This window comes from Cheilinus undulatus, linkage group 2, assembly GCF_018320785.1.
Source record: "Cheilinus undulatus linkage group 2, ASM1832078v1, whole genome shotgun sequence".
Lineage (NCBI taxonomy): Eukaryota > Metazoa > Chordata > Actinopteri > Labriformes > Labridae > Cheilinus > Cheilinus undulatus.
Window position 1 is genome coordinate 17,748,989 of NC_054866.1, and position 27,799 is coordinate 17,776,787.

The 27,799-nt window shown below is 38.5% G+C and overlaps 2 protein-coding genes across 20 annotated transcripts in view; one reads left to right on the forward strand and one right to left on the reverse strand.

Moving 5' to 3' along the window:
- The window catches only part of phldb1b (pleckstrin homology-like domain, family B, member 1b), a 152,785-nt gene extending 130,928 nt beyond the window's left edge, over positions 1 to 21,857 (forward strand). For 10 of the 19 annotated variants that reach the window (XM_041799904.1, XM_041799859.1, XM_041799946.1 and 7 more), the window contains 10 exons: positions 2,385 to 2,501; positions 2,603 to 2,705; positions 3,416 to 3,460; positions 4,889 to 5,231; positions 6,974 to 7,064; positions 10,642 to 10,788; positions 11,175 to 11,394; positions 14,031 to 14,116; positions 14,286 to 14,312; positions 16,737 to 21,857. In XM_041799904.1, coding sequence (XP_041655838.1) covers positions 2,385 to 2,501; positions 2,603 to 2,705; positions 3,416 to 3,460; positions 4,889 to 5,231; positions 6,974 to 7,064; positions 10,642 to 10,788; positions 11,175 to 11,394; positions 14,031 to 14,116; positions 14,286 to 14,312; positions 16,737 to 16,877 — 1,320 coding nt within the window. In that variant the 3' untranslated portion in view covers positions 16,878 to 21,857. The remainder of the gene's footprint in view (positions 1 to 2,384; positions 2,502 to 2,602; positions 2,706 to 3,415; positions 3,461 to 4,888; positions 5,232 to 6,973; positions 7,065 to 10,641; positions 10,789 to 11,174; positions 11,395 to 14,030; positions 14,117 to 14,285; positions 14,313 to 16,736) is intronic. The other 9 variants (XM_041799971.1, XM_041799961.1, XM_041799984.1 and 6 more) reach the window with 4 other exon arrangements.
- Positions 21,723 to 27,799, reverse strand: part of LOC121522431 (alpha-2-macroglobulin-like protein 1) — a 57,344-nt gene continuing 51,267 nt past the window's right edge. Inside the window, exons 31-36 of the mRNA XM_041806801.1 lie at positions 27,027 to 27,117; positions 26,843 to 26,908; positions 26,318 to 26,423; positions 24,613 to 24,654; positions 22,279 to 22,428; positions 21,723 to 22,246 (exon numbers count right to left, since the gene is read on the reverse strand). Coding sequence (XP_041662735.1) covers positions 21,723 to 22,246; positions 22,279 to 22,428; positions 24,613 to 24,654; positions 26,318 to 26,423; positions 26,843 to 26,908; positions 27,027 to 27,117 — 979 coding nt within the window. The remainder of the gene's footprint in view (positions 22,247 to 22,278; positions 22,429 to 24,612; positions 24,655 to 26,317; positions 26,424 to 26,842; positions 26,909 to 27,026; positions 27,118 to 27,799) is intronic.

The following is a 27,799-nucleotide window of genomic DNA, read 5'->3' on the forward strand; positions in this document are numbered from 1 at the left end:
TCTTTCCTCATAATTCACCTGGTCTACCTAGAAGATAAGCAGATTTAGAGTGAGTCAGTCTGATGGATATTTCCTAAATTAAAAAAAAGTGGGTTATTCCAAAAAGAAAATTAATTTAAAGTTTTAATATTTATAGCTTTGTTATCAACTGCCTTCAAATAACCTCATTAACAAAGCACCCCAGAGACAGAAACACTCTTACCAAGTGTATTTAAGCCACATTCACCTGAAAAGTCCAGTAGAAGGGCTTATTTCAGTATATAAAATGCATAAATTAAGTAGAGATGCATGATATTATTGTCAGTATATCGGTGTCGGCCAATAATAAAATTTATGCCGATCTGTAGGGCCGACAATGTGACGTCATAATTAAGCGCATGTGACGCCGGATGTGCGCTTAATTATGAACAACGACGAATTATGAACAACGAACTCAACATGTCGCCTATGCAATTATTTTATACGTTTCTCATATTTCTTAACAAACACAATGTTATATATAGGCCTATATGTAAGGATGAAATTAGATATAGCATGAATTAATATGAATTATTACTACTACTAACTATGAATACTTTTTTTATCAGCTTAAATCTCAGTGAAAAGTACAAACAAATAAAGAAAATAAGATTTTTTGCACACTGTTCCAGAAAAAATGTACGCCTTTTCAGGTCAAAGAAATACTGTACCTTCTGGGATTTGAAAATTGCTGCTGGCCATATTGCTATTTAATATAATGGCCCAGCCTGTATCATCTGTATGCACAAATAATTTTGTTGAGTTTTAGGCAGGACCAACAGTCCTCAGCTGAAGTTTCTTTTTTCATCTTTAAAATCTAAAAGTGTTTTTTAAGGACTAAAGTTTAAGGGTGTGTTATTTCAGGACACTCAAGTATATATTTTCTAGCCATGTTGATTGATAATTTTTTGTTTTTTAATGCAAGCAATTCAAGTCTTAATTTTGCTACTGATATCTTGAAAAAGTGTTGATCTTGACTTTTAGGATAAATATAAGAAGTGAAATAAGATATGATATAAATTAGACAAATATGCTTTTTTAGATAAATATATATATATATTTTTTTCTAGCAGTGTCTATCTGCCTCATTTGGCCCATTAGGCCATGACCTCCAATCTCCAAAATCAACACTTTTTGTGGAATTTAAAAACAAGATGTATTCTTTCAAATAATTTAACACTGAATAGTCATAGTCATTGTCCTTTTTACACTTTTTTTTGGTTTAAATTTTGTAAAACCCACTGACAGATTTGAAGGGTGCCCAATAGACCAATTTATGAAAAAATACATGAAAATAATGAGGTGGAGATAGAACGTAAAGGCCTGTTGCCAGCGATATACAGCTTCACAATTTTGTGCACTCACAGACTTAACATGAGGACCATAAACATATCAGCAGGTCAGTTTGGCACAATTTTTCAGTTGAATTAAAATTTAACCTGTGTTAGGTTACTATAGAAGGATACTATTAAAAGGCGCCAGTGCCTTATAAATACTTACAACCCTTAGTCATATTTTTAGCAGTTAACTGCTGCTAGTAAAAGGAGTGGGGGCTGTCCAAATAAAACAAATATGTAGACAATTTTTAGGTGCAAAATTGGTGTAATTTTGTAGTTAAGAAAGAACAAGAGTTAGACAAAAGCAGTGAATTATCCAAACTGGATGCAGGACTTCTATTTTTGCCATGATATTGATAAAAGTACTGTTATTTCTTGATTCATAGGAGAATCTTATCAAATTTTAAAAACCTGGGATAGTACCAACCCTATCACAGAGAGCAAAGGATTGTGTTCCTCGAAGGCTCTGTCAGAAACTTCAGAGTGGACGTTTAGATTCAGCCTTCAAACTTGAGTTTGCTTTGGTGTAAAACACAAAGTCAGTTTTTGTGTTAAGTTAGGACTTAGACTTCAATCATTGCTAAAATGGAGTTAGAATGTGTGAACACTTTCAAGTCATTACTTTGAACATCACACACAGAAACTCCCACGGTGCCTGAATGCAGCATTAACTTAAGGTGGCCTGATCAAAGAGCTCCTCAATGAAAGGGATGAGTCGGCTGTTCCAGGTGTGTCTGTGCACTAAGCTGAAGCCTGACTCATGTATTTCTGTTGGCTCTTTGATATTTTTGTCAGTCTTTGATTTTTGAGATCTGTGCGCCTCATTGAAGCATGATTGCAGCATTTTGTTTAAACATCCATGCTCTACAGCGCTTACATCATAACGCCTAATCACGCTCTGACATTTGTTTTCTAGCAGGTGTTGGTCTCCATTAAGGATTTAATTTAACATCCTCTCTAAACCATCTGTCAGGTGTTTTTAATGTGTATCATCAGCACTCTCTCATCTTTGTGTGCTTCCTCCCTCAGGTGTTTCGCTCTAAACTGGACAGCGACCCGGGTCTGTCCCTCCATCAGCCAAAATCCGGCTCTTCCTCCCCCCTGCAGCACGGAGCAGCAACACTAGGGCGAAACACAAGCTCCAAGGTAGTTAAATTTTAACATGCCAACCCACAATTTATTGTCTATTCCCTAAATCCGAATACTTATTTTAACCCCAAATAAACCTGCTCCCTGTGACCCTGCAGAGCCCCCTTCTGGCGGCCAACAGCACCGGCAGTCTGCCGAGGAACCTGGCAGCAACGCTGCAGGACATCGAGACCAAGAGACAGCTTGCTCTTCAGCAGAAAGGTATTGATTTTGTTTTACTCAAGACTACAGTAAATTGTCCAATGTGCTTTAAAAGATCATTCCTCATCTGTGTTTCCAAAGCTGTGGGTTATGACACTAAGGGATTGAAAGAGAAAATCCGAGGTGTTGCAAGAAGTTTGAAGCTGTTCAGGGATATCATTCACTCAGCTCCTCTTTCCGTAGAAACAAGCTTTTTTTTTTTTTGTTTTTTGTTTCGGTCATCATTTACTTGCAAGTTTGACCAATGTTAAGGCCTTGAACTAGCCCACATACTACTGAAATGTTTTGGTTCTGTAAATATCATAAGGATTGATTCTCTACAGAAAAGGGAAAGACACACGTAGTCAGCTGTCAAAGTATACATTTCAATCCCTCTTCATTTAACATCCCCTTTCGCTTACCTGTACAGGGGTGGTTTCTGCTACTAAACAGTTTCCATCTTCAAAAGTAATCTGAGTTTGCTCATTTAGTGACATCCTCTGTCCAAAGGAACAGCTCTTTTCTGAATCAAATGTATGCCAGGTACACTGGCTTTCTAACTTTAAATGGATGTGCCACAACAGATACGCATCAACAGGGCTAATGATATAGCTCAGAGGAAAGCAGGCTGGTGTTATGTCCTTGGCTAACTTCAACCTGAGTACATTTACATTCAGGGTACAGATATTCTTTATGTTCATGTCCAATTGTCTGTCTGTGCTGCACTGCAGAGCCCATGACCTGCACACAGAACACCAGAGAGGCAAGATCAGCAGGTAGATGAATTGCTGTGTCAAGGAGCTGATGACTTCCTTTAGTTTCCTGGTTTTGATGGGCTGGGTTCATCCTGTTTGATTGTCTACTGTCCCTCCCTTCATAGGTCACAAACTTTGTCTGTCTGTCTTCTCCGCCAAGGGTCAACAGAAAAACAAACATCTTCTTACTTGTGTTATCAGTGCTTATCAGACTCACCCAGAACCGTTTAATCTGAAGAAATGCAGGTAATTAGATCACAACAGAGAGTACGACAGGCAGGAATCTGTTTGAAAGCTTCAACATGAAGACCAAAGACTGTCAGTACCTAAAAAATTCAACACCTATCAAAACCTTATGGCAGTCTGGCAGGTTGCTGTTATTGATTCATCCATCAAAGGCAACGTTTACCAGATTTTGGCACTTGGCGGCGGTTAATTTCAGACCCTGTCTTCTCCTAACTCTTCTCTCTTCATCCTTCTCTCTGGAGTGTCATTAACTCCCCCACCCCAGAAGATTTCCTTTCATCTTTTGTCTGTAATATCTAGCAGCCTTTTCTTTTTTCCATCAATCTTCCATGAATGTTTCTGCTGCTTGTGGAGAATAAATTTTGCATGTTCAGCGTTCATTGAGCTCCTCCTTTGGTGTTATTGACCTGGGCGCTACTTTACAGATGTGGATTCTGCACATGATCAGGTGCACGGAAGCAAAGATTTGATCCCTGAAAAGTTGGTTTGATGCTGAACTTTGTGGTGATGGGACTTTTTGCGGTGATCCTGTGAGAGAGCACATACTTACATGTGTGGTGCATGGTGTTTGCTGCTGGGGTTTTTGGGCCTGTGCTGGTGATGGTGTTGCATTTAGTGTTGTTTTTTTTTTTGTCAGTTTTAGATGTTCTAAGGCAAGCATGTTGCTTTAAGTAAGGACTGGGCAATAAACTTTTGTTCTTACTGATCATTATGAATGGATCCCAGGGGAAATAAAACCCACTGCTCTGAAGGTTTTAATCCAAATTGATCATAAGATAAACACTGAATTTACCTCAAAATGTCTTTATTTTGTATGTCCAGGTTTATTGTTTTGTCTCAAAAGATTAATCAAAATGTTTAGTTGGAACTTTCATGCGTTTCAGTAAACTAAGATATAAAACATACTATATGAGCTATCTGGTTGCCTCAGGCTCATGGGGATTTGAAGTTAATCAACAAACTAGCAACATAATAAAGTTATAGATTGTGATTAAGTGCCACTGTTGGTCAATGCAGACAACATATCCTGATCATGATTTTGCCCAGTCCTTGTTTAAATATGGTGATTTCCTAGTGGGTTACAGGAAACTTAGCTACTTCTAGATCCAGTGGGTTGCAGGTTGCGAATTCACTGTTTTAGCTCATTTTGAATCAGAATGTATCCACTGATGAACCCCTCCCTCTTCCACCGTCCTCTCTCAGGTCAGCAGGTCATTGAGGAGCAGCGTCGTCGTCTGGCTGAGCTCAAACAGCGAGCGGCGGCAGAGGCTCAGTGTCAGTGGGAGGCGCTACACGGCTCTCAGACCCACCTCATGACTTCTTCCTCCTCGTCGCCCTCTTACTCCCCAATCATGTCCTACAGCCCCGCACTGAGTCACAGCTCAGTTGGACCTCTGCCACTGGTTCACCACTCCATCCTGCACCACCAGCCCCCGTCAGCTGGAGAGCAGCCGTATGACACGCTGAGCCTGGAGAGCTCTGACAGTATGGACACCAGCGTGTCGACAGGGAACAACTCTGCCTGCTCGCCAGATAACATGTCTAGGTATGATGAAGTGTACACACAGTCATTACTGATCTGTCAAGGGTTAGTCCAGGTCTTATTCATTATTCAAAAACACTCTGTAATTTAAAGATATATGTTTGGGCTTTTTAAGTCATTATTTATAGAGGAGGACAGGGGATAGAGTGAGAAACAGAGATGAGAGAGTCGGGGAGGGACATGTGGGAAGGGAGCTGGACAGACTGGACTTAGGTTCACCTGTGGTTGGCCCGTGTACCTGGGGCATACCTTAACCACTAGGCCATCTGTGCCCTGTCTACTGTGTAATTTAAGGATTTAGGATTTATGACATACGGTATGCACTTCTGAAAATTTCTAGAAAATGCCTGACCCTGAATGTACCTGAGATGGTTGTTCACACCTCCTTCACGACAGGAAGTTTTTCCCATGAGACAGGAGGGACATTAGTTTCAGGGGACAAGACATGTTGTAAACAAAACACTGTGGAAATTGAGGTTGGCAGACAAAGGGGCGAAGTTCCACACTATAATGACTGTCCTTTTGCCTTTTTTATCATTGCTATGTGTAATAAGACATATTCTTTCCATGAACTAAGGGGGAAATGATGTGCTGCAAATGTGCTGTAAACTATGTGAAATTGTCCACATCAAGCAACTTGAAACTGTATAAACTAAAAAAAGACACACAGAGGAAAAACACCCAGAAGACACACACAAACTGCTCTGCTGCTCCCACCTGCTCTCATTTGTCTGTCTAATTAGTAGACCATATGTCAACATTACCACGCTGTGATCGGTACCACAACCCAACATGTTCTCTGCTGCACCTGTTGCTCTAACACCTTACAAGCTCTCAGGGAGTCCAGTTCTGAAAGTCTCAGTAACGGGTTTTTGAGATTAATTTAATGGGATTTTTTCCTTAACGAAGAGCACACAGTGGGAATAAGAGACAGGACATTTATGAGCCAAGTTTTTGTCAAGACACCAGCTGATAGGACAAGACTTTACAACATGAGCCAGTGAGGACGGGGATGATGTAATGTTATTCACACTTTCCATCACAATAGGTGGAGAAATATACCTCCAAAATAATTTATGAAGATAAATATGACATGTGGAACCAGAGTAGCTTTATGTTTGTATCAATCACAATAAGAGCTTACATGATGTTTCTTAATGCATGGATCATAATGGCTCAAAGAATATTATACGTCTCATACATCGAAACTCCTGATTTTCTCTTTTTTTCATTTGCTATAACTAAAAGATATTTGTTTTTTCGAGTGACATACGACAACATTTTGGCACTTCAAGAATTTTGAGAAAATTGGATGGACAAATTTGACTATTCTGACATTTAATGGACAGATTCATCAATAAGTTGACTAAAACTAGATGAAAATAAGTTAAAATTGATTGAAAATAATAAGTAGCTGTACTTGTCAAATATAAAGTCAATGCATTTCTAGATGTTTGTTACCATTATGTCTGCTGGTATTTCATAAAGACTTTCAGTGTTTGCTCAGGCGCTGGTCTACGTCTGGAGAAAACAGTGAGCAGCCAGACTTCCCTTAGATCTGTTGGGAAATTACATTACAAACATAGTCTGCAAATTTGCCCTGCAGATATTTTTGAACCCTGCTTTGAAGTAAAAGGTTAACTGAGCTGATGTGCAGTTATGTATCAGTAAAAATGGAGGATATGTTTGTGTGTTCATGTTGTTTATCTGATGAAGTAACCCTCTGTTTTTGTGGTTAACCACAGTGCCGGAGGAGTAGATGCGCTGAAGATCGAAGAGATGGAGAAGATGCTGAAGGAGGCGCAGCTGGAGAAAGCCAGACTTATTGAGTCGAGGGTAAGACACGATCTGAAAAGCGAGTAACAGAGTGTGAAAACTTGATTTATCAGAATCCATACCAGGTGATGGATGAGAGGTCCTGCAGTTCTCCTCTCGATATCTTTACATTGATCATGGATTTGAAATATGATGGTTCACAGCAGCAACCTGAGGCTTTCATTCATTTTTATTGACCTTCATGTTTCAAAGGTCTTCATGCCTTTGTGTCATGATGATGAAGCTCAAGCTAAAAGATGAAAACCAATAAAGATGATCAGATGTTTTTTCAGCTCTCAAGCATTCACTCCAACATTTCTCTTGTAAGGTTTAGCTTCAGCACTGAAAATCTCTCTGAAACATTAAGGTGTAGGAAGCAGCTCATTTATGAAGACAGGCAGATACAACTATATTAATTTGAACTTATCATCAAAAATGTAATAATAAAAAAACCTCCTTTTATTCATGTGTGACTTGTAGGGATGTGACGGTATTATAATCTCAATACCTCACCAACAAGTCCACTGTACAGTTTTTATTATAGTATCAAAACAACCCTCAAAACAACAAATGAAGACTTGGAAAATAAGTGACGTTGGCATTCATTAAACAACAATTGCATTTTAAATGTTTACAATATGTGTAAAAAAGTGCTGTAGACGTGCATTAGGTCTGAAGATATACACTTATATTTTTGCTCCACTGTGTTTTTCCAACCTTCATAAATCTTTGTTTTCCACCACTGAAAATAGCTGTAGATCTTTAGTGATATATTCACTGATACACTTTGACCTGTTGAGTCTTCGTGCTCTTGTGAGGAAGTGGGATTGTGACCGCTTCCTTAAGAATTTTTCCGTCTTGCTGGATCTGCTCTTTGCATCTTCAGGAATCTTTTCGGCATGATGAATTTCCCAGTAACTCCTTCTGTTACTTGTATGATTGTTACGCAAGGGCCAATGGTAACTGTAGTTCCCACTTCCCTTTGCTCTGCTCCTCTAAAAAAAATTACAGTTCTTGCCCTGATGACCTACCATTTGAAACCACGACATGTGAATGACGGTATTGAGATGCAATAACTGCAATATCGCCAAATTAACAATACTGTTCGTCTTGTTTTTCTGTAAAAACTGAGATATAGAAATGATTTGCCCTTCAACATTTCTAGCCTAGAATGTCAAAATTTATTAATAAATACATTAAAAGAAATATTGTAGATACTTCTATGACTGATGAATCAATTCTGCAGTTTTATGAAGTGATACCAGTGGTACCAGCTTTTTTTTGAACACTAAGGTTTTTTGATACCTTCCCAAATCTTATAAGTTAAACAATAAATCTATTAAAGACACAAATAATTCAGGTTATTTTTTCTTAAATGTGTACTTTCAGTTAAATATGGGCTAATGAAAGATTCCTTTCATTATTCTCATCATGAAATAATAACTAACAAACGGTATGCAAATACAAATGCAAAAAGAAATAATAAATATCCCATTATCAGTAGGATTAACTTATTAGTAGCAAAGCAGAAAGTTCTAGATTTATTTTTTTTTAAAAACAGAATAATGCAGCTTCAATAAAAAAATTGACTAGGGCTAAGATAAACAATAAAAATGCCTCAATTGTGATTGATCTCAGAATTTCTATGATTTATTGTGATCAATCGTACAAATTCCTCTACTTAGCACAAAAACCTGTTTTTGTTTCAGTTTGGATTGTTTTACTGTCTTAACTTAGCTTGCTGTTTGGAAACAGACCTATTTTTATTTTGAAAAGAAAAGAATAACATACTCCTGGTAGATTGAAGATTATAACATGAACTTAATTATGGAAAAAGGGACTTGTTATGAATTGAAAAGGATATAAGTGAACAGTAATAACGTAAATCTTGGATAGCACATGATTTTTGGCTTGTCCTCTGAGCTCTCAGTGAGTTTTTAAAGTGAAATGAAACATTAAGGAGCAGTAGTGGACTTATTTTACATCACTGTGGCTGCAGGGAGACTCTGCATTGGCTCAGGAAAAGAGTGCTTGAAAGAGGTGATAAAGCATGTAAATGTGATTAAAAATATTTATGCTCTCATTTTAGACCTTTATTGCATCCTGATAACTACTTTACTGCTGACAGCTCTATTTTTATGTTATGAGGGACCATAAAGAGATAATTTTAATATGTCTGTAATAACAGATGAGAATGTTTACCACCTAATTTTTGGGGTGCCTGATTTTAAAAACATGGAAGACTTCAGTCATGGACAGTTTCAACTGATTTTTAACTTTATTATCCCCCAAACACACACAGAATTCAACCAGACCTCTCACAAATGTGGAGGATGGTCAGCATCGTCAGCTGGCTGCCCCGGTGTGTGTTCTGTGTTGTAGAGAAAAACCACTGGTCTTCCTCAGTATTCCACTTGGCTTGAGACATAGCTGAGCTTATGTTCACTGTTATGCTTGTGAGTTGTAAAAGTATGCAACATTTAGCTGGTGACACTTCCCTGTCTTCTTGCTCTTTTTGCAGGTATTCAGTTGGAGGCAGCCTAACATGTTTGAAATTGACAATATGAGATCAGAGAGGCTCTGACTTAACTGTGAGCTGTTACATAAATAGCATAATCATGTGAATGAGGAAATTTGGACGAGTAACCGGCTGCAACAGGCCTCAAATAGTGCTCCCCAGCCCAGTATTTGAAACTAGGGCAAGCCCGCCAAAATCAAGCAACAATTGTCTGATGTCTAGCCAGCCTTGGACACGGCACCTCAACTGAAATCAGCTGATTTAGACGATCAGAAACAGACATATAAAGGATGCCTACATTCTTTGAAACTGTTTAACTTCAAGCTTCCTCTGCACTTTTTGCTTCTTTCTTATTAAGTTAGTAAGGGAAAGATTAATGAAGTTACAAAGATTACATTTCTTCTGAGTTCACCACTGATCAGAATATACTGATCAGCCTCAGTCTAAAAAAACATTGTCAAAGTGAGTGTCAGAGCAGGATACTTTGTTTGGGTAACCATAAGGCCTCAGAAAAAGCACAGAAAGGAGCAACCTCCAAACAAAAAAACTTATTTAAAGTGCCCGACAAAAAGACTTACTAAGAAAGGAGAAGTGTCAGCACTCAAAATGTCCTTTTTTGGTAGTTTTATTCAAGGCAGCAAGGCACAATGGATGCATTTCGACTTAGTCTTCCTCAGCGCTGAGGAAGACTAAGTTGAAACTAAGTCTGGACATTTTGAGTGCTGACACTTCTCCTTTCTAACTATAAGGCCTCAACTTGTGAAACAGGCCTCCTACCTTTTCAGACTCCCTCATGTTCACCTTTTTTGTCTCTTGAGACCTCTGCTGCTCTTTCATGTGAAAAAGTACTGTAGATATGAGTGTGTTTTGCTCCACAGACTCCACCAAACAGCTTAAAGCTGTCTGTGTAAAGACTCCATCATGGTGGTGTAGCTCCAGCTGAGAATAAAAATGTTCATAAATGTATGAGGCTCAAGCTGTTTTCTGGGTATTAAAAAAATAGAGATATTTTTCAGTGCAGCACCCATCCATAGATCAAAAAAATATTTAATGAAAGTGCTCTTCTCTCCTCTCCTCCAGGAGCGAGAGAGCCTGGCTCGCCGTCAGATGCTGGAAGAGGAGAGGAGGAGGAGGGAGGAGGCTGAGAAGAGACTACAGGATGAAACTTTCCACCGGCAGCAGCTTGTGGAGAAGGAGGTCAAGATGAGGGCCAAGAACTTTTCTCAGGTCAGTGAAATGAGACATAATTGAGTCTGCATGGTGGAAAAGTGGAAAATTAGTCTCCCAGTCTGCGTAAAATATGGCAGGGTTCATGGATATGAGCTTCTGAGTGTGGAAGGATTGATTTTTAAGTGTTCAGTATCATTAAATTCAACACATTTCAGACCGAAACAACTGTATTTTTAACTGTTATGGGAGAGTTTACACCAAAAGACACCAGATTTCCTCATGGACAAGATGAGGATTCATAAAGTAAAACAACCTCACACATATTTAAAGGTTGATTGAATTATTGGGTTGTCATAAACTTTAATTATATAAAATGTTATTTCTCAACAAGTTCTGTCCTGTTAATTCATCTCTGATTGGCCGTTTTTTCCTTTCCTGTCCAGGCCCGTCCAATGACTCGCTACCTGCCCATCCGTAAGGAGGAATTCGACCTGCGCTCCCATGTGGAGTCGTCGGGTCACAGCGTGGACACCTGCTACCACGTCATCCTCACAGAGAAGATGTGTAAGGGCTACCTGGTGAAGATGGGAGGAAAAATCAAGTCCTGGAAGAAACGCTGGTTCGTCTTTGACCGCCTTAAGAGGACCTTCTCCTACTATGTTGGTAAGAAGGAGACAGTCATTTTCTGATTTCATCTGAAGGTTATTTAAATACAATATTGGTCCAAATATAAGATGTGATGATTTGGTGTGCAGCTTCCACACTGCAGAGGACTTGTTGTCAGGTCAGGTCAGGTCAGGTGAGGGAGCATATGCTTGTTCAGCACTTTGCCAGAAAAGTGTAATGTCAATGAGGGAAATGGAACAAACACTTAATGCCTTAAAATTCAGGTGAAGTTCTTTACAAGACCAAAGAGCAATCTGATAGCTGTATAGTTGTGCAGTTTTATTCTACGTGTATTTGGGGTGTTTGACAGATGCTTTGGTTAGAAAATAAAACAAGAGGAGACTCAGAAAATATTATGCAAAAACTCAAATCTTAGGCAGAGTATTTGTCCTTTTTCTACTTAAAACATTCAACAAACATGTTTTCTGCACCTAATAAGGGCAGAAAAAATCTCATCTAAAGATATTAGAAGCAAAACATGAGTAATTTCTTGTAATGAATAAAAACAGGATTGCAGCCCACCCACAATTCATTTTACCACTTCAGGAACAGCTGCTTACCTCAAAAATCACTTAAGGATTTTTCTTAAAGTATATTTTGGGGCTTTTAATGCCATTATTTTAGAGAGGAGGACAGTGGATAGAGTCACAAATAGGTATGAGTGAGTGGGGGTTAGACATGCAGGAAAGAGGCCACAGCCAGACTCAACCCCCGGGCTGCCCGCATGTGACCTAACCACTAGACCATCTACACTCAAATATATTTTTAAATTCATTAATTTGCATGTTTAATGCTCTTTTTTTGGGTCAGAAATTGGAAATAATCAGCCAGTTTTCATATTGTAGTGCTTAGTCAGATACAAAAGGATACCTGCCAGTACCAAGGTTATTAGGAGTCAGAAAGCTCATTAACATTTAAAGCCACAGAAACAGCTCGTTCTGAGCAGGAGTGAAACAGAGGAGTTTTTAGACATGCAAGAATCCAATACTGGAGTGTTTTTTCAGCACCAAAGTTCACAGGCATGTTCTAGAGACCTGTGAGACCAATATGTAAACTTGTCTTAAAGGGGTACAATGTATGACCTTTAACGTCTCATTTGACTTAAAAAAAACTTACAGACATCTCAGTGGACAAGTTGAAAACCATCTGCATCAAATGCTATCAATTTTTAACCTGTTCACTATGCCCTTATTTTCTTTTCAAGTTCTTCATTGGTTACGTTTATGTCACATCTTCAATTTATCTATAAAAGTAAGTCTGTATTTGAAAAGGAAGTCAGCAGTCCTTAGTTCAAGACAGTAGAAATATCCAAAATGACACAATTACAATTTTAAATGCAAAATAAATATTTTCGAATGCAATGAATAGGGTGCAATTAATTGTGATTAACTACAGAAACCCTTGGATTAATCTTGATTAAAAATTTTAATCTTTTCACAGTCCTAATAAATACTGAGTTAATAGTCAAGTACAATACTAGTCATCAGTTAAATGATACCAACTGCCTTTATAAATCTGTTTGTCTTTGAATCTCTGAACAAACTCATGAACTCTGTTCAGTATCTGTGTCAGGAGGGATATTTTAATGAGTGGTCCAAAACAAAGATTAGGAACATCACACTGGGTGTGTGAAATGTCAGCAGTTTCAGTAGTGAACTAGCTGCCATAAGCTTAAACACTTTACATGTAAAGTGGGTGAAATTTCCTGGCGTGGATGAGTGACAGACAGAACCTGCGTCCTCAGGACCTTGAGCAGCGGCAGCGATGGTACATGCAGTGTGAGGCGTTCACGGCCGTGTAATTTGCTCTGGCGCTGCGAGCTCTGGGACACTTGTTCGCTGTCAGGGCCTTTGAAGTCCTTCACAAGGTTCTGCTTAAAGCTGCTTAAAGCGTTACCTTGTTGAAAGTGAGCCCGGGTGAGGGGGTGTGCTGAGATTACTTTGGCACTAGTTAAAATGCGCTTGGTGCTGCACTCTCCAAGGAGACTGATTGAGATGCATCGCATGCCCTTGTCTCTTGACCTTGGAAGAATGAAAATGGGAGGTGACGGGCGTAAAGTCATGAGTGCTGCCAATTTGCAACAAGCTTTTGTGATTTAGATGCAGGGGAAATGAGATGCAAATTCAGGGCTATTTGAATGCTAAAGAGGTCATTAGCAGATAATAGCTGCGTGTTAAAAGGAAAAGTGTTATTCCTCGAAATGAAGCGCAGCGTTTCTACCTACTACTCTTTAAGTTGGCTTGTGGAGTGTTTGTGCCTGGAGGTAGAGAGGGGCGTTGAGTTCCCCACCGGTTCCTCACTGCGGTTCTGCAGAGGCTGATGAAACAAACTGCAATGATGTACAAGAGTAGCGTAAGAATGCAGTCAAGTGTGAAAATACAATGAGAGCCCCATTGGTTTTAAAAACAGAGAGAAAAAGTGCTGTGCTTGTCTTTTTCCATCCATCATCACAAACTATAAATTGGTCATGATCAAAGTTTGATTTCTTCTGTTTTTAACGGCCGTATCATGAATCCTCCTGTCGTTATTCTAGGTGACAGGAAGCAATGAGCATTGATTTCTCAAGCCAAAACAAAGTCTGCAGTTGTCACTTTAGTCTTTGACCAAACCTACGTTGTTTTTCCTCCCCACAGACAAACATGAGACCAAGCTGAAGGGTGTGATTTACTTCCAGGCGATAGAAGAGGTCTATTATGATCACCTCCGCAGTGCCACGAAGGTATGCTGCGACTCCAAACTCATTTTCTCTCATTTATTTCACAATCTGTTTATTTCCACCTTTCATTTCAAACATCCTGCACATTCTGTTGCTTCTTTTCTCCTTGTTTTTTCTTTTTTTTTTCTTTTTTTTTTTTCTTTTTTTTTGCTTTGGCCGGCCGCTGTCACAGAAGGGATTTTTCAACTTGAATATCAGTGTATGTATCTATGCTTTTTTTTTCACCCTTCTTACCCCTCTGAACTCTGTGTGTACTCACAGCTGAGTGTGTGGTAATAGTTGATAGTTTAAAGCTGAGAGGCTGATGATGATGATGATGATGCATGCTCTAGACTATTGTTTAATGATCTTAGAGTGTTTGATGTTTGTGAGTTTGTCATTCAGATCTTGTTTGATCCCTCTGTCCATCCCAGTGTTCCCAGTGTAAACCAGTCAACTGCTTAGAAAATGAAAATCTACTTATTTTAATTTCTTTAAACAGAGGAAATACACTTAATTAAATCCTCTCTAAGAACAAGAAAACACAATAAAGCAAGAGAAATGTAGAGTATGGGTATAAGTCTAGTTGACGTATACAGTCTCATATAGGTACCCATTTTGCACCAGCACACCATTTATTCTTATAACAGATGCCTGCTAGGTCTCTGTAATAATAAAAACTAAAAAAAAAAAGCATGTGAACAGCATAATGCAGACTGGCCAAAATATGTAACATGTGAAGAAATTGTCATATGTACTTGATAACAACAGAAGATTATTAGGTCTCCAAAAGCCATCCTTGTAGTTCCACAAGTGCATAAACAGATATAAATAATTCAGCCAACTGTTAATTTACAAGCTTCACCACAGATATCAGTAGTGCAGCTAAGAGTTAAGCTAGCAAAACATAACAATGCTATGATTACTCATTAACTAAATGTTACCATCACAGAAATGTTGGTAATTGTTTTGGAGATCCAAACTAACATGCCATCTGAATAAATTGTGCTTCAGTTTAACATCTCCCAATAGACTTTTGTAAGAATTTTAGCCACTGATAAGGTCCGCCATGCAAACACTACAGCAGGGTTAGCCTGTAGCACTGGAGCCGCGCATGTATGCTACCTTATTTTGTCTTGTCACTCTGATTGGCCTGCTATGAATGTGATGGACATCTTCCTACATTTTTTAAAGGTCCTGCCCTACCCAAACACTTTGTATGAGGTTTCCCAGATAAATGTGAAATATATCCATGCATGGAGATATGAAACAGTCTACCTGGCATGTCAGGGTATAAAACAGAGCTAACAAGGTAGTGCTGGAATGTTGGACATTTAAAACCCATGATATTTCCTCAATGTTCCTTTTAGCTTTGTCATTATTTATCACTGTATTTTAAATCAATAAAGGTTTTGATAGTGCATTAATATGTATTAATAATATTAATGTTCCAAAAATGCTGATTAAATTAGTTCAAAGAGAATAAACACTGTGACTTGACGACTGAAATGTAAGGACTCTTTATGACTAAATCTGGACTAAAATGTATTGAATTTTTAATTGGATTTTTAATCCAAAGGCTAATAGTAAATTTAAAAAAGCTGCCAAAATGAAGTCTGAAAATGAATGTGTTTAAGTCTAATGTAAGAAAACAAGATAGAGAAGTTACTCTACAAAAATAAACAGAGAAAAAGAACAATGACAACAAGCTTTTGTATGCATTTATAATTATTCATATTTTTGTATCTTTCCTTTATTATTTTGATACCTTTCAACTAATTTAATGTGCCTATTATGCATGTTATACGTCTGCTGTTAAAGTGCAGTATTTAGGTGTCATGAAGCGTGTGTTTTAGGCTGTTTAAGGCTTTAGAATGGTTTCTTACTGAGTTTTTGATTGTAAAGCAGTTTAAGAAGCAGACATTTTACCAAACTGGACCTTTTCTTATGAAGAAGGGTTGAATTAAAGTCTTCATTTGTAGATTTGTAAAATTGAATTTTTGCTGACTGATTGATAGTTTGATGAAGCACTCCTATGTTTTTTAAAGTTCATTAACTGTGTCTGGAAAATTAATAACTACAAAAATAACCAACAATGATTAATATAAGGGAAGCAGAGATATCACTGTCAGCCTTGATTCTCTTCATCGCTAATCAGCAAAAGATGTTATCAAAAACCAAGGATATCTACTATCAGTGAACCTACACATATCTTCAGACAAGTGCAGTGGGATGAACTAAATCTATTAGACAAAAAATTAAGGTTTAATCTGCAGGAAAACATGCTTTAATTAAGTAACTTCTGCACTGACTTCAGTTGTCATCACCAGAGGTTTCTGCTTTGACCTACTGATACTGTTAAAACAACAATAATTAATAACATCTCTAATACTGTCAAGAATACTTATAAAACACCTCTTTTTTTCTAAGACAGAATCTGGTGATAGGGAAGAATCAATGCAAGCAATTTGAGACTGCAGATAAATTCAAATTTAATGAGATTTTTAAATTAAACCATATGTGATCAATATTTCAATGTTTTGGACAGTGAGAGCACAAGAAGTCCATGTAGTCATTAAGACATGAAGTTGAATTAATTACCAAACCTGACAAACTTTATTTGTGTATTTTTTTCCTCCTCCAGAGTCCAAACCCCTCTCTGACCTTCTGTGTAAAGACCCACGACCGGCTCTACTACATGGTGGCTCCGTCAGCGGAGGCCATGAGAATCTGGATGGATGTGATCGTCACAGGAGCGGAGGGATACACACAGTTCATGAACTGAGAGACACGCAGACAGAACGGCGCAGGTGATGAGCAGATAGTTTCGGCAGGGACTCTCTCTCCTCACAGACTCTACAGGCCACCTCCTGTTTCCAGTCCACAGCGGACACAACGCCTTCTTTGTTACTTTTTAATCTCACTCCTTGATTTTGTAGATGTTTTCACCTCCACGTTTTCTACCTGGTTCTGTTCGGATTAAAAAAGGGAGCCCAAGGAGGACACACACTTACATACACCTGTATATAAACCAAAATGTATACCTGTCAAAGACGGTAAAAGAAGCCTTTCTATATTGCCAAATGGAGATCTTGTAGTTACTGTTTATTGAAACTTTTGTATTATTTTTCTTTCTTCTTTTTTTTCTTTTTTTTTTTTTTAACTTTTAGAGAAAATTGCCAAATGATGATATGCCAATGTTTTGTTTGTGTTTCACCATGATCAGTTAAGACAGAGAAGTCTTCAATCAAAGGGTGTGATCTTTAGGAAATATATCTGAAAGAATATGTTTAAACATACTTGAGTCAATGAGAAATAACAAGTTAGTAAACAGGGACTGGAGATATTTAAGATTTCAGCGCGCTTGTTTTTAGCAGTGAAACATCACTTCATCTTATTTCACAGGTCACTTCACCACTGTGCTGCTCTGAGAATAAACACTAAAACAAGTGTAGCATTTACAGCACATAGAGGCACCCAGAGCTGTGTGCTCATCATATCACTTCACACAGGCTTACCAAAGTATTTGGAGGTATTTTGTCGAGGCTTTGATCCACCTTAGCTCAGGAGTCCACTTTGCAGGTCTCACTATGGTTCGACCACTACAGGCTTTGTAAAGAAAGTTCTCATTCTAGTGTTCGAGCTGCTAACAAATTTGGATGTTTCCTCAATTTAATGAAACACAAATGGCTAAATCATTTTGGATGTAAAAATCAGCCCCACTCTTAAATTTTTATAAACCAGATCCAATTCTTTAAAAGTGATCTGATGAGATTAAAGCTATCAGATTAGATCAAATCCTTCAGTTAAGTTGTAAAACAAGTACGAAATCTGGGGGGGGTTATCCAGTTTTGTGCTTCAAAATCTCGATTTAAAAAAAATATATATTATTATTATGATCCTGTGATTAATTTTGTGGATTTCATCTTTAATTTTGATTAAAAGATTAATCCATAACATTAGCAGGAAGTCTATCTGAATGACATCCAACAAGCAAAAGTGAAGCCTGTTTATTGGTCTAATCATAGCTGCAGTGCCCTAATTGTATGTGTGAAAATGTCAAACCCTGTCTTTGTGACGCCTTCATGTTGCCAGCTAAAGGTGCAAAGAAAAAAAAAGCAAAGACAAAAAGCTCACCTTTTTGCCAAGTAGCCTTTAGTTTACTTGATGATGCTACAACAGCTGGAGAGCAGCCATCATCACTGCCAGCCTTTAAAAAAAAAAAAAAAAAAAACACTAGAGGGCGCTACAGAGACCACACCCACACAGGACCTCACAGGAGGGGAAAAAACAGACTAATGCAATTCAGAACTGTGCCTTGACTAAGTGTTGTTATTGATGCCGTGTCTGTGAGTCCAGCACAGGCTCACTGAAGGCTACAAATGGTATGAATGCATTTATGTGTTCCTGAGCTCTAATGCTGTGTGTGGTCAGATTTGCATGAGGTTTTGGAACACATTAAAGGGACATTTGCCTTTAGTATCATTACAGGCAGAGATTCAAAGGCACTGAGCACAGTGGGGATCAGCTAGTTTACTTTTAATGTTTGGGGTAAAAAATATTGTGTAAAAATAAGTATGTTATTGAAAAACAACTTTTTAGAAATCCTGAAGCTCTGGAGGATCTGATAGTGTCAGAGGGCATAACTTTTAGGTAGAGTTGTATGATAAGGACTCAAAAGATTAATTTAAACTTTGTCCATAGCACCTCAGTTTTTAGTTTTATTTTGTGCATTGTTTCAGCAATGTTATCTGCCCATGTCTTTGCAACACTGACATTATTTTTGTTGTGACAAACACATTTAACAGTGGCTTGCTCTAGCTCAGGCAACCGAGAAACTACTATTTCCATAAATAAAGGAGACTTTTATTGAGAATATACTCCTTGTTTTTGGCCAGTGCTTGAAAAAGCCATCATTTCCAAGGGGAACCTGAATGTTACTGAGAGTTTTGATGGCAGATCAGAGGAGCTTATAAAATTGTGCAATTCTGAAATTATTAGGAAAAGAGAAAATATTAAATCCTATTGAAAACATGAAATTAAAATAATACACACGATCTTGCAACCAGTGCATCAATGACTATAGCCTCTGTATATGGGCGCCTGCCCTACTTGTGTTATTCAAATAAGTGCTGCACTGCCACATTAATGTAATTTGAGACAATGACTTATAAGTAGGAGAGAAATTCAAAGTGAATCATCTGTGAAATAGATATAGAAATTTGCAGGAGTGCATGTACAAAATGACTCACCACCATCCAGCTAGTATTTGTTATGCTTTTACTTTTTTTAATTTCTGCCATCTTAAACTATTTTCTTCCTGTATGGATTAAAGCCCTTATGAAATAAAATAAGCAAGCTTTGGTAGATTGTAAGTAACAACATTGGCTTAACCTAAGGAAACAAAAAGAACTCGCTACAGATAGAAAAGTAAAAGAAGTAGCTAGAAGGAATGGCCATTGCTTGAAATGTTTGAAATCCAAGGCTTAGATTAATTTTGACTTAAAGGTTACATATTATGTAAAATACACTTTTTCAGGCTTTTCTAACAAAAATATGTGCCCCTGGCCTGTCCACAATCCCCCCAAGAATCAGAAAAATGTGACAGACATGTGTATAGCTTGACCCCCACCCCTCAGCCCTGGGTTTTGGTCATGAATCCTTAGCAGAATTTTTCATATATCACATCCTCCAGGGCTTCATTTCTGACTTTTTGTTGACCAGAATTTGCAATATTTTAATTCTTGGGATGTACCTTTAAATCTCTAGCATTTTGATAATCAGAGGACTGAATAAATTCTCTTAAAGTCAAACCTAGAAGCAGATTATGCAAGCTGAAAAGGCTTAAACTCTGAGAACAATCCCTTGTAATTTGTACCTTTAATGATGAAGACTTCACTTTGTCATGTCTTGGTTTGCTAACGCCTGTTTGCAAAAGATTTGCTTTACCAAATTAAGAAATATTGTGATGTCCTGCTGTGATTGAAATCCCCACTGTGATCTGAGGCCTGCATGCATGAGAACAGATAAAGATATTTTCTGCACTAACAGACTTTATCTGACCGGGCTCTCTTGGCCTCTTTATCGTGAAGTATTGATCATCATCACATTGTGAATCTATTGATCGGTATGTAGGTAACAGATGCAGGATGCTGTTTCTGTGTTTTGTTTTGTAGGAGCAGAGGAGGAGTTACGCTGTGATTTTTGGAGCATGTGGAACTGTTGTTTAGTTTCATGTGTTGGTACAGTGATGATGATAATTTATGGTTGTGGTGCCTGAGATCGTGACACGTTTACTTCTTAAAAAAGAAAAAAAAAGAAGACAACTAGTGAAAGACCTTAATATATTCTGTCTCCTTGCCTTTATTTCTCTGCACAGTGTGCAAACCAAACTATTCAACACTGGCAAGGCTGTTAAATCATGTCTGTTGATAGTAGGTGGTGTATACATTACTGTTATTATCTATGTTAAAAAGAAAGGAAACTTAATATACTGTAAAAAGGATGCCTGAATGAAAAAATATTACTATTGAAATCAAACAGTATTGTATGAAAAGAAATACAGTTTTTACTTATTTTTGTCATTTTAGAAATTTTATTGTCAGCCAGTTACAAATTGTACAGTAGTCATGTCAATCTACCTTTTTTTTTTACTGGTACAGCAGAACACAGATTTGCACACACAGAATATCTCACACAGCACTCATCAAACTTTGATTTTTTCTAGAAAGTAGATCCTGATTCACGCAAACACGTTCACATCAATACTCGGACCATACTGTGTTATTGGTACCCTGTGTGTCTCATGTGTTACACATATGAATGACATAGATTTTGTTGAATCTATTAAAAATCAACTGTAACAAGATGTTGGCTTTTTTTTTCAATCTGCAGGTTTTAATTTGAAAGTTCCAGTGTAAAGAAGAGACAGCATTTATTTCTGAATGTCCACTGATTATTGACGAACATTCACATGTGGATAGATTAAATCAAGAACAATCAACAGTTGAGACCCCATCCTAACAGAAGTTGTCATGTAAACCAGTGGTTCTTAACTGGTGGGTCACGACCCAAATATGGGTTGCGGAGCAGTTTTCAGTTGGTCACAAATGTGTCTGGAAAAAATGGTGGCAAAAGTCTGAAGAAGAACATGCAACCATACTGGTTATTTTACTCTGTTTTATTGTGATCATGGGTAAATGCAAATGTTTCATCAGTATTTCAACTCATTTATCTCCTTTTCTTGTGAGAAAAGAGGGGCTTTTACCATGTTAATGAAGTACCTTCTCAAGATCTCTGCAAAATTGGCTCAAATTTACACATCATCATGGGTAAAGGGGAGTATAAAACATGCCAGTTTTGTCCTGCCTCATGTTCCTGTCATAAATTCTGTTCCATCCAAGACCAAGTGCAACATTTTTATATACTAAATGTGCATTGTTAAAATTTTTTGGAGTTTTGGGTCGTGATTTGTCATCATAGGTATTGGTGGGTCCTGAAGCTAGACCAGCTGAGAAACACTGATGTGAACAACAGAGAGAGACGTAATGAAACAGCCAGACACAACATCTGACTGGAGGAAATATCCATCTGTGATTCAAATAATCATGAAGTAAAGTCAGAGGCATCATCAGGAGGGGGTGGAGGAGAGCTTTAAAGTGGAGGAGGTGGAGGTGGAGGAGTAGTTGTACGTCGAGGTGGAGGCGGAGGAGGAGGAGTAGTTGTACGTGGAGGTGGAGGAGGAGGTGTAGTTGTAAGTGGAGGTGGGGGAGTAGTTGTACGTGGAGGTGGAGGTGGGGGAGTAGTTGTACGTGGAGGTGGAGGAGGAGTAGTTGTACGTGGAGGTGGAGGAGGAGGAGTAGTTGTAAGTGGAGGTGGGGGGGTAGTTGTACGTGGAGGAGGAGGAGTAGTTGTACGTGGAGGTGGAGGTGGAGGAGTAGTTGTACGTGGAGGTGGAGGAGGAGTAGTAGTTGTAAGTGGAGGTGGGGGAGTAGTTGTACGTGGAGGTGGAGGAGGAGGAGTAGTTGTAAGTGGAGGTGGGGGAGTAGTTGTACGTGGAGGTGGAGGAGGAGGAGTAGTTGTAAGTGGAGGTGGGGGAGTAGTTGTACGAGGAGGAGGAGGAGTAGTTGTACGTGGAGGTGGAGGTGGAGGAGTAGTTGTAAGTGGAGGTGGGGGAGTAGTTGTACGTGGAGGTGGAGGAGGAGGAGTAGTTGTACGTGGAGGTGGAGGAGGAGGAGTAGTTGTACGTGGAGGTGGAGGTGAAAATGGAGGCCAAGTGATAGGTGGGGGTGGAGGAGTAGTTGTTCGTGGAGGTCGAGGTGACAGGCCTTGGCCACCTGGAGAGCAGATATTGAATTAATTTCCTGTCATGGACAAAGATTAATTTTCTTTGACATAAACAGATTTAAAGACTTTTTTGCTCCGATTTGAGCAGTTCTAGGAGAAATAGATTAGAAGCACTTTGACTGTAAACTGTAAGTTAAATCTGAGATTGTTTTCTGTTTTGTGTCTTTACAGTTTTCCACAATAACTAAGACATTTCTCAAACTCTTCCTCCCTTTTCTCTTAACGATGACCTCAAATTCCAGTTTCCAAGCTACTTTCACAAAATCCTTAATTCTGTGGTCAAAATCAAACAATCACACCAAAACAGTCTCGACTGCTCTCAGAATGAAACTCTGCTCAGACATTGTAAACAGCAGTCAAAAGTCAAACACAGCAGTGCAAAATAGAAAACACTGTGGTCAGTGGTCTACAGGTAAAAGTTCATTTTTGAGACAGTAGTAAGACAGTGTATGTGAGGTATGGCTTTTCAATAATACGATTACACTTACGAGAATAAAACCACATCATGAACAGTCCCACTGAGTGTTTTATATTAAATGCTGGGTATTCACAAACAACTGCTGTTCAGTTTCCAATAAGTGATGGCCAAAGTTATAATAGATTTGGATTTTTCATTAGTTTTGATTTTTATTTAGTTTTTACCTTTTGTTTTACATTATTTTTCCCCATGATTTATTCCAGAGTTAAATTTCTATGTTCCAGAATTATTTCATACAAAGTAAAAAAATTCAAGACTTTTTGTTTCAATGTTGACAATTACAGCTCATGAAAATAAAAATCCACTATCTTAAAATATTACAATATTGGGGAAAAGTTCAGTTTGCAAAGGGTTTCTGAGATTTTATTCTCTCACTCTGGTTCAGAAGACAAAACTGCAATCATGGGGAAGACTGCTGACTTGACAAATGTCCAGAAGGCAATAATTTGCCACTCTTCAGAAGGAGGGTAAGCCACATAAGGTCACAGCTGAAAGAGCAGTGCTGTTCTTAGAGTGCTGCATCAAATCATATTTATAGAAAGATCACTGAAGGAGAAAGTGTGGTAAGAAAAGGTGCACAAGTAATGGGGATGAGCTCAGCCTTCATAGGACTGTCAAACAAAGCAGATTCAAGGACTTAGGGGAGCTTCAAGAGGAGTGGACTGAGGCTGGAGTCAGTGGAGTTGGAATCTGTGTGTGGTGGCTCTTCATCCACCACACACAGAAGGGTCAAGGAAATGGGCTACAAGTGTTGTGTTCTCATTGTCAGGTCACTCCTGAACTACAGACAACATCATCAATATAGGAGTGGCTCAGATGACAGTAAATTTTCCCTTTCATTTATAAATCAAGGTCCCAGAGTCTAGAGGAAGATCTGAGAGGTGCTTGAAGCCCACTTCTGAGTTTCCACAGGTTTGAGGAGCCATATTATGTGCTGCTGGTCCCCTGTGCTTTATCAAGTCCAGAGTCAACGCTGTCAGCTTCCCACAAGGAGACTTTTGAGCACTTTATGCTTCCCTTTGTTGAGAATTTTAATGATTTCCTTTTCCAGCAGGACTTTGCACCTGCTCTCAGTAAAGCCAAAACCACCAGAAACTAGTTTTCTGGCCATGGTATTGGTGTGTTTGACTTCAACCCCAAAGAGGAGCTCTGGGGGAAATGTCAAGAGGAAGATAAGAGACACCAGACTTGTTGATAAAGACGGGCTGAAGGCTTCTATCAGAGCAACCAGGGCTTAATAACACCCCGGCAGTGCCACAGACTGGCTCCATACCATGTCACATAGATGCAGTAATCATCAAAGTTAAACAAAATAAAAGTCTTGAATTATTTCACTTTGCATTGATGAATGGATATATTCAAGTTTCACTTCTTTAATTAAATGAAAACAAAAATAAAAATTATGATATTCTGATTTTATGAGATGCACTTGTACAATCCACAGTATACAGTATCCCCTCAATGTAACTGATTTCCCTACCAGAAAACTTCATGACTCTATTAATTCTGTGAGAATTTCTTCACAAGGAGCAACTCTTTGGAGATAGGAAGCTTAATGAGTTTGGCCCCAGAACATAAAGTCATGTAATAATTTGACTGAATAACTTTCCTTTGTATAGGAAGAATATCTGAACAGGACTTTGACTCAAGTATTGAGATTGTGTACTCTGTCCACCACTGCTGAGCTGTTACTTACCGTCTTTGCAAGGGGAGGTGTAGTAAGTGAACGCCTCATCAGCTGAGAACAGAAAAAAAACAAAACAAATCATACTCAGTATGCCAGAAAAAAATGTCTACCATTTGTCATGTTTAGTGTAGTGTTTGAGAAATATTTACTGGTTTGACATGCCACAAATTGAGTGTTTATTGTCAGTTCAGGCAGGTCACAGAGTCAAGCACTGCCATATACTTGAGATCAGCTGATCTCATGCAAGCCTACATCAGGTTACCTGCTCTCAGCACTCATGCTGCCATATTTAAACTGCTATAGTCCGGCTAAGCCTCGCTGCTGCTTTGCAAGCTGCTTTTGCAACCTGCCTCCACCCCAGCTCCTCCTTTATTCTGCTTCTGACTAAATGCCATCCTGTTGTCATTGATGCAGCAGCTGACAGTCAGCTGATTGACTCTAAGCAGGGTATTGTCTAATCACTCTCATACTGCCATATTTGAACTGCTCTAGCCTGTCAGTGCTTCGCTGCTTCCTCTGCAAGCTGCTTTTGCAACCCTCCTCCACCCCAGCTCCTCCTTTATTCTGCTTCTGAATTAATGTCACTCTGTTGTCTCTAGGGTTTTTTTTTTTCGCTTCTCTCCCTTCCTCAGGCTTTCCTAGTAGGGACAGGAAAGACAGGGAGGTGTGCTGTTTTTGCTTGATGCTTTCCACATAGGCTCATGGATAGGCAGGGGGATCCAGCTATATTGCCTAGTTTAAATAATAATTTGCAATAGTTTGCAATAAGTGGAATCTAGTAATTGCTAACAGAAATCATATCCGCAAATCATGTGTATTTTTTTAACAAACTGGTCCTGATGGAACTAAGAGGCTGCAATTCATTTCACTGTGATATTAAAAATTATGTAATCATGGGCAACTTAATGTTACCTTGGGCACCTGAGCTACCTGCATTATGGAAGCCCCCTTCCCATGAAAAATAAAAGGTTACCCTTACTGAGCTCCAGAGATCCTGTGTGGAGATGGGACAAAGTTTCAGAGGGACAACCATCACTGCAGCCCTCCATCGATCTGGATTTTATAGCGGAGAGGTTAAATGAAGCCGCTCCTCAGTGCAAAACACATGAAAAAAAAAAAAAACGCTCGGAGTTTGCCATAAAGCCCAGACCAGTGGAGGGCTGCAGTGATGCTCTTTCTTCTAGAACTTTGTCCCTGAATATTTATTTAACAGGGATTTATCAGTTTCTTATTTTTCTCAAATTTGCTAAATTTTCTAAAATTCTATTGTCACTTGGTCATGATGGGTGACTGAGTGTAGATCAATGAGAATAAAATGATTTTTTTTTTTTTATACCATAACAGGATGAAAAAAAAAAAAACTAAAAAAGTTACGGGGGCCTGTCTACTTTCTGAAAGTGCAGTATAGTGGCTCCACTATTGCTAGTCACATAAAAGTGCAAGATGGTAGCCATTTTTCCAGAACTAAAGGAGATAGAGGGATTTTGTCATCTAAACAGTCAAATGTTTAAATAACTTCCCCCTTTAAAAGTAAACTATCCATCAAAAGGTAAAAGTGGGTTTTGTAAATCAATTTTATAGCACACACATGATATAATCAAAGTTGTTTCATTCACTATCACAAATAATATTTATTTTCTTTGGGTGAAAAATAAAAGAAAAGTGAAAAATTAAAGGAAAGCAAAAGGTATCAGCGAGAGGGTGTGAGTCTTACTTGGAAGGTAATAATCGTAGACTTTGATCACAGCTGGTTTCAGGTCATTGACATGCTGATCTTCTATAAATGTTAAAATGATGGGTTGGCTCTTCTTGTTCAATAACTGTAAAATGTAGCAAGAGACATTAATCTTATTTACATCTTGATTCATATCCACATTAATCTTATTTACATCTTGATTCATATCCACAGGGAGGAATACTGAGATCCACCAATGATGAAAAAACCTCCCATTCTGTGAGCTTGATTAGAAAAATAAACGGATTTATTCTCAGATTGTTTGGCTTTCTTATGGACAGTTGTTAAATTTTTATGGTTACATTAATTTATTTTCAATGGTTTTCATGACCATGTGTCCAAACTCACCAAACCAAGAAGCTGAAATGCAAACTGTAACCCTCAAGAAATTCTAAAAGCGGCTTCAGTATCTGATGATGAATATGAATAGTCTAGCAAACAGTAGTGCGTAATGAGCACTATGCCACTGCTCACTATGACGTGTTTGAAGCCACTTCTTCTCACCTCCTCCAGGTAGATGTTGATGTATTCACCCTCCACCTCCACACGCCTCACCATGTTACCCTCGAGCTGTAAAATTACAGACTGTCAAAACTCAGACATCCTGGTACAGTATGAGGAATGAGCTGCACTGGTCTGCTATTATTTTTGAGAAAACTACAATACTGCTCATCTGTGAAGGACTGACCGACGGTACAGTGTCCTCATCCAGAATGTATCCTGACAGGATTTTGATGTTGACGATCACCATGTTTGTTTCCTTTCTCTGGCCTTGGAACCTGCAAGCGCACAGACAGACACCATGCAGTTTTTACCTTTACAAGTGACTTTATGTGATGAGACTGTCAGCTGCTTAGACAGTTTCAGAGGTGCAGGTAGACAAGATTTCCACCAAATTTACATTATTTCAAATTTAGGCCCTTATATATAGAAATGCCTACTTACAGGCATGCACACTATTTACTTGTCTGTGTTTAGAATAATCTTGCAATATCTACATGTTGCATTTGTTTTTTTTAATATGTTCTCTGTTTCAACTACTTGCTGTACAGCACTTTGATTTAAACTTTATAACTAAAGTTGACCTTGAATCATAACAATAACTGGAAAATTAGGAAACTCACTGATGTACACAGAAACTCTATAGCTATGGTAAGTAACCAACCTTTTTAAAGATCTACTATAAGGTTAAGAGATAATGTGATCTACCCACACAAATCTGCCAAGAAAAAAAATCAAGGTTAAAATGTATGCAGGCCAAGCCCCTGAAAAACCCAGTGAATGGACCCTCAAGCAGGAGAGGACGTGGGCGTATAGGGGGGTCCCGTGGAGGCCGTCCAGTTCCAGAGTGTGAATGGCATGACAGTGACTGGAGGCATTTTTATTTATTTTACAACAAAATAACATTAGTAATACAATCTGTGAAACAATTTATATTTGCAGCAAACAACATTCCAAAAA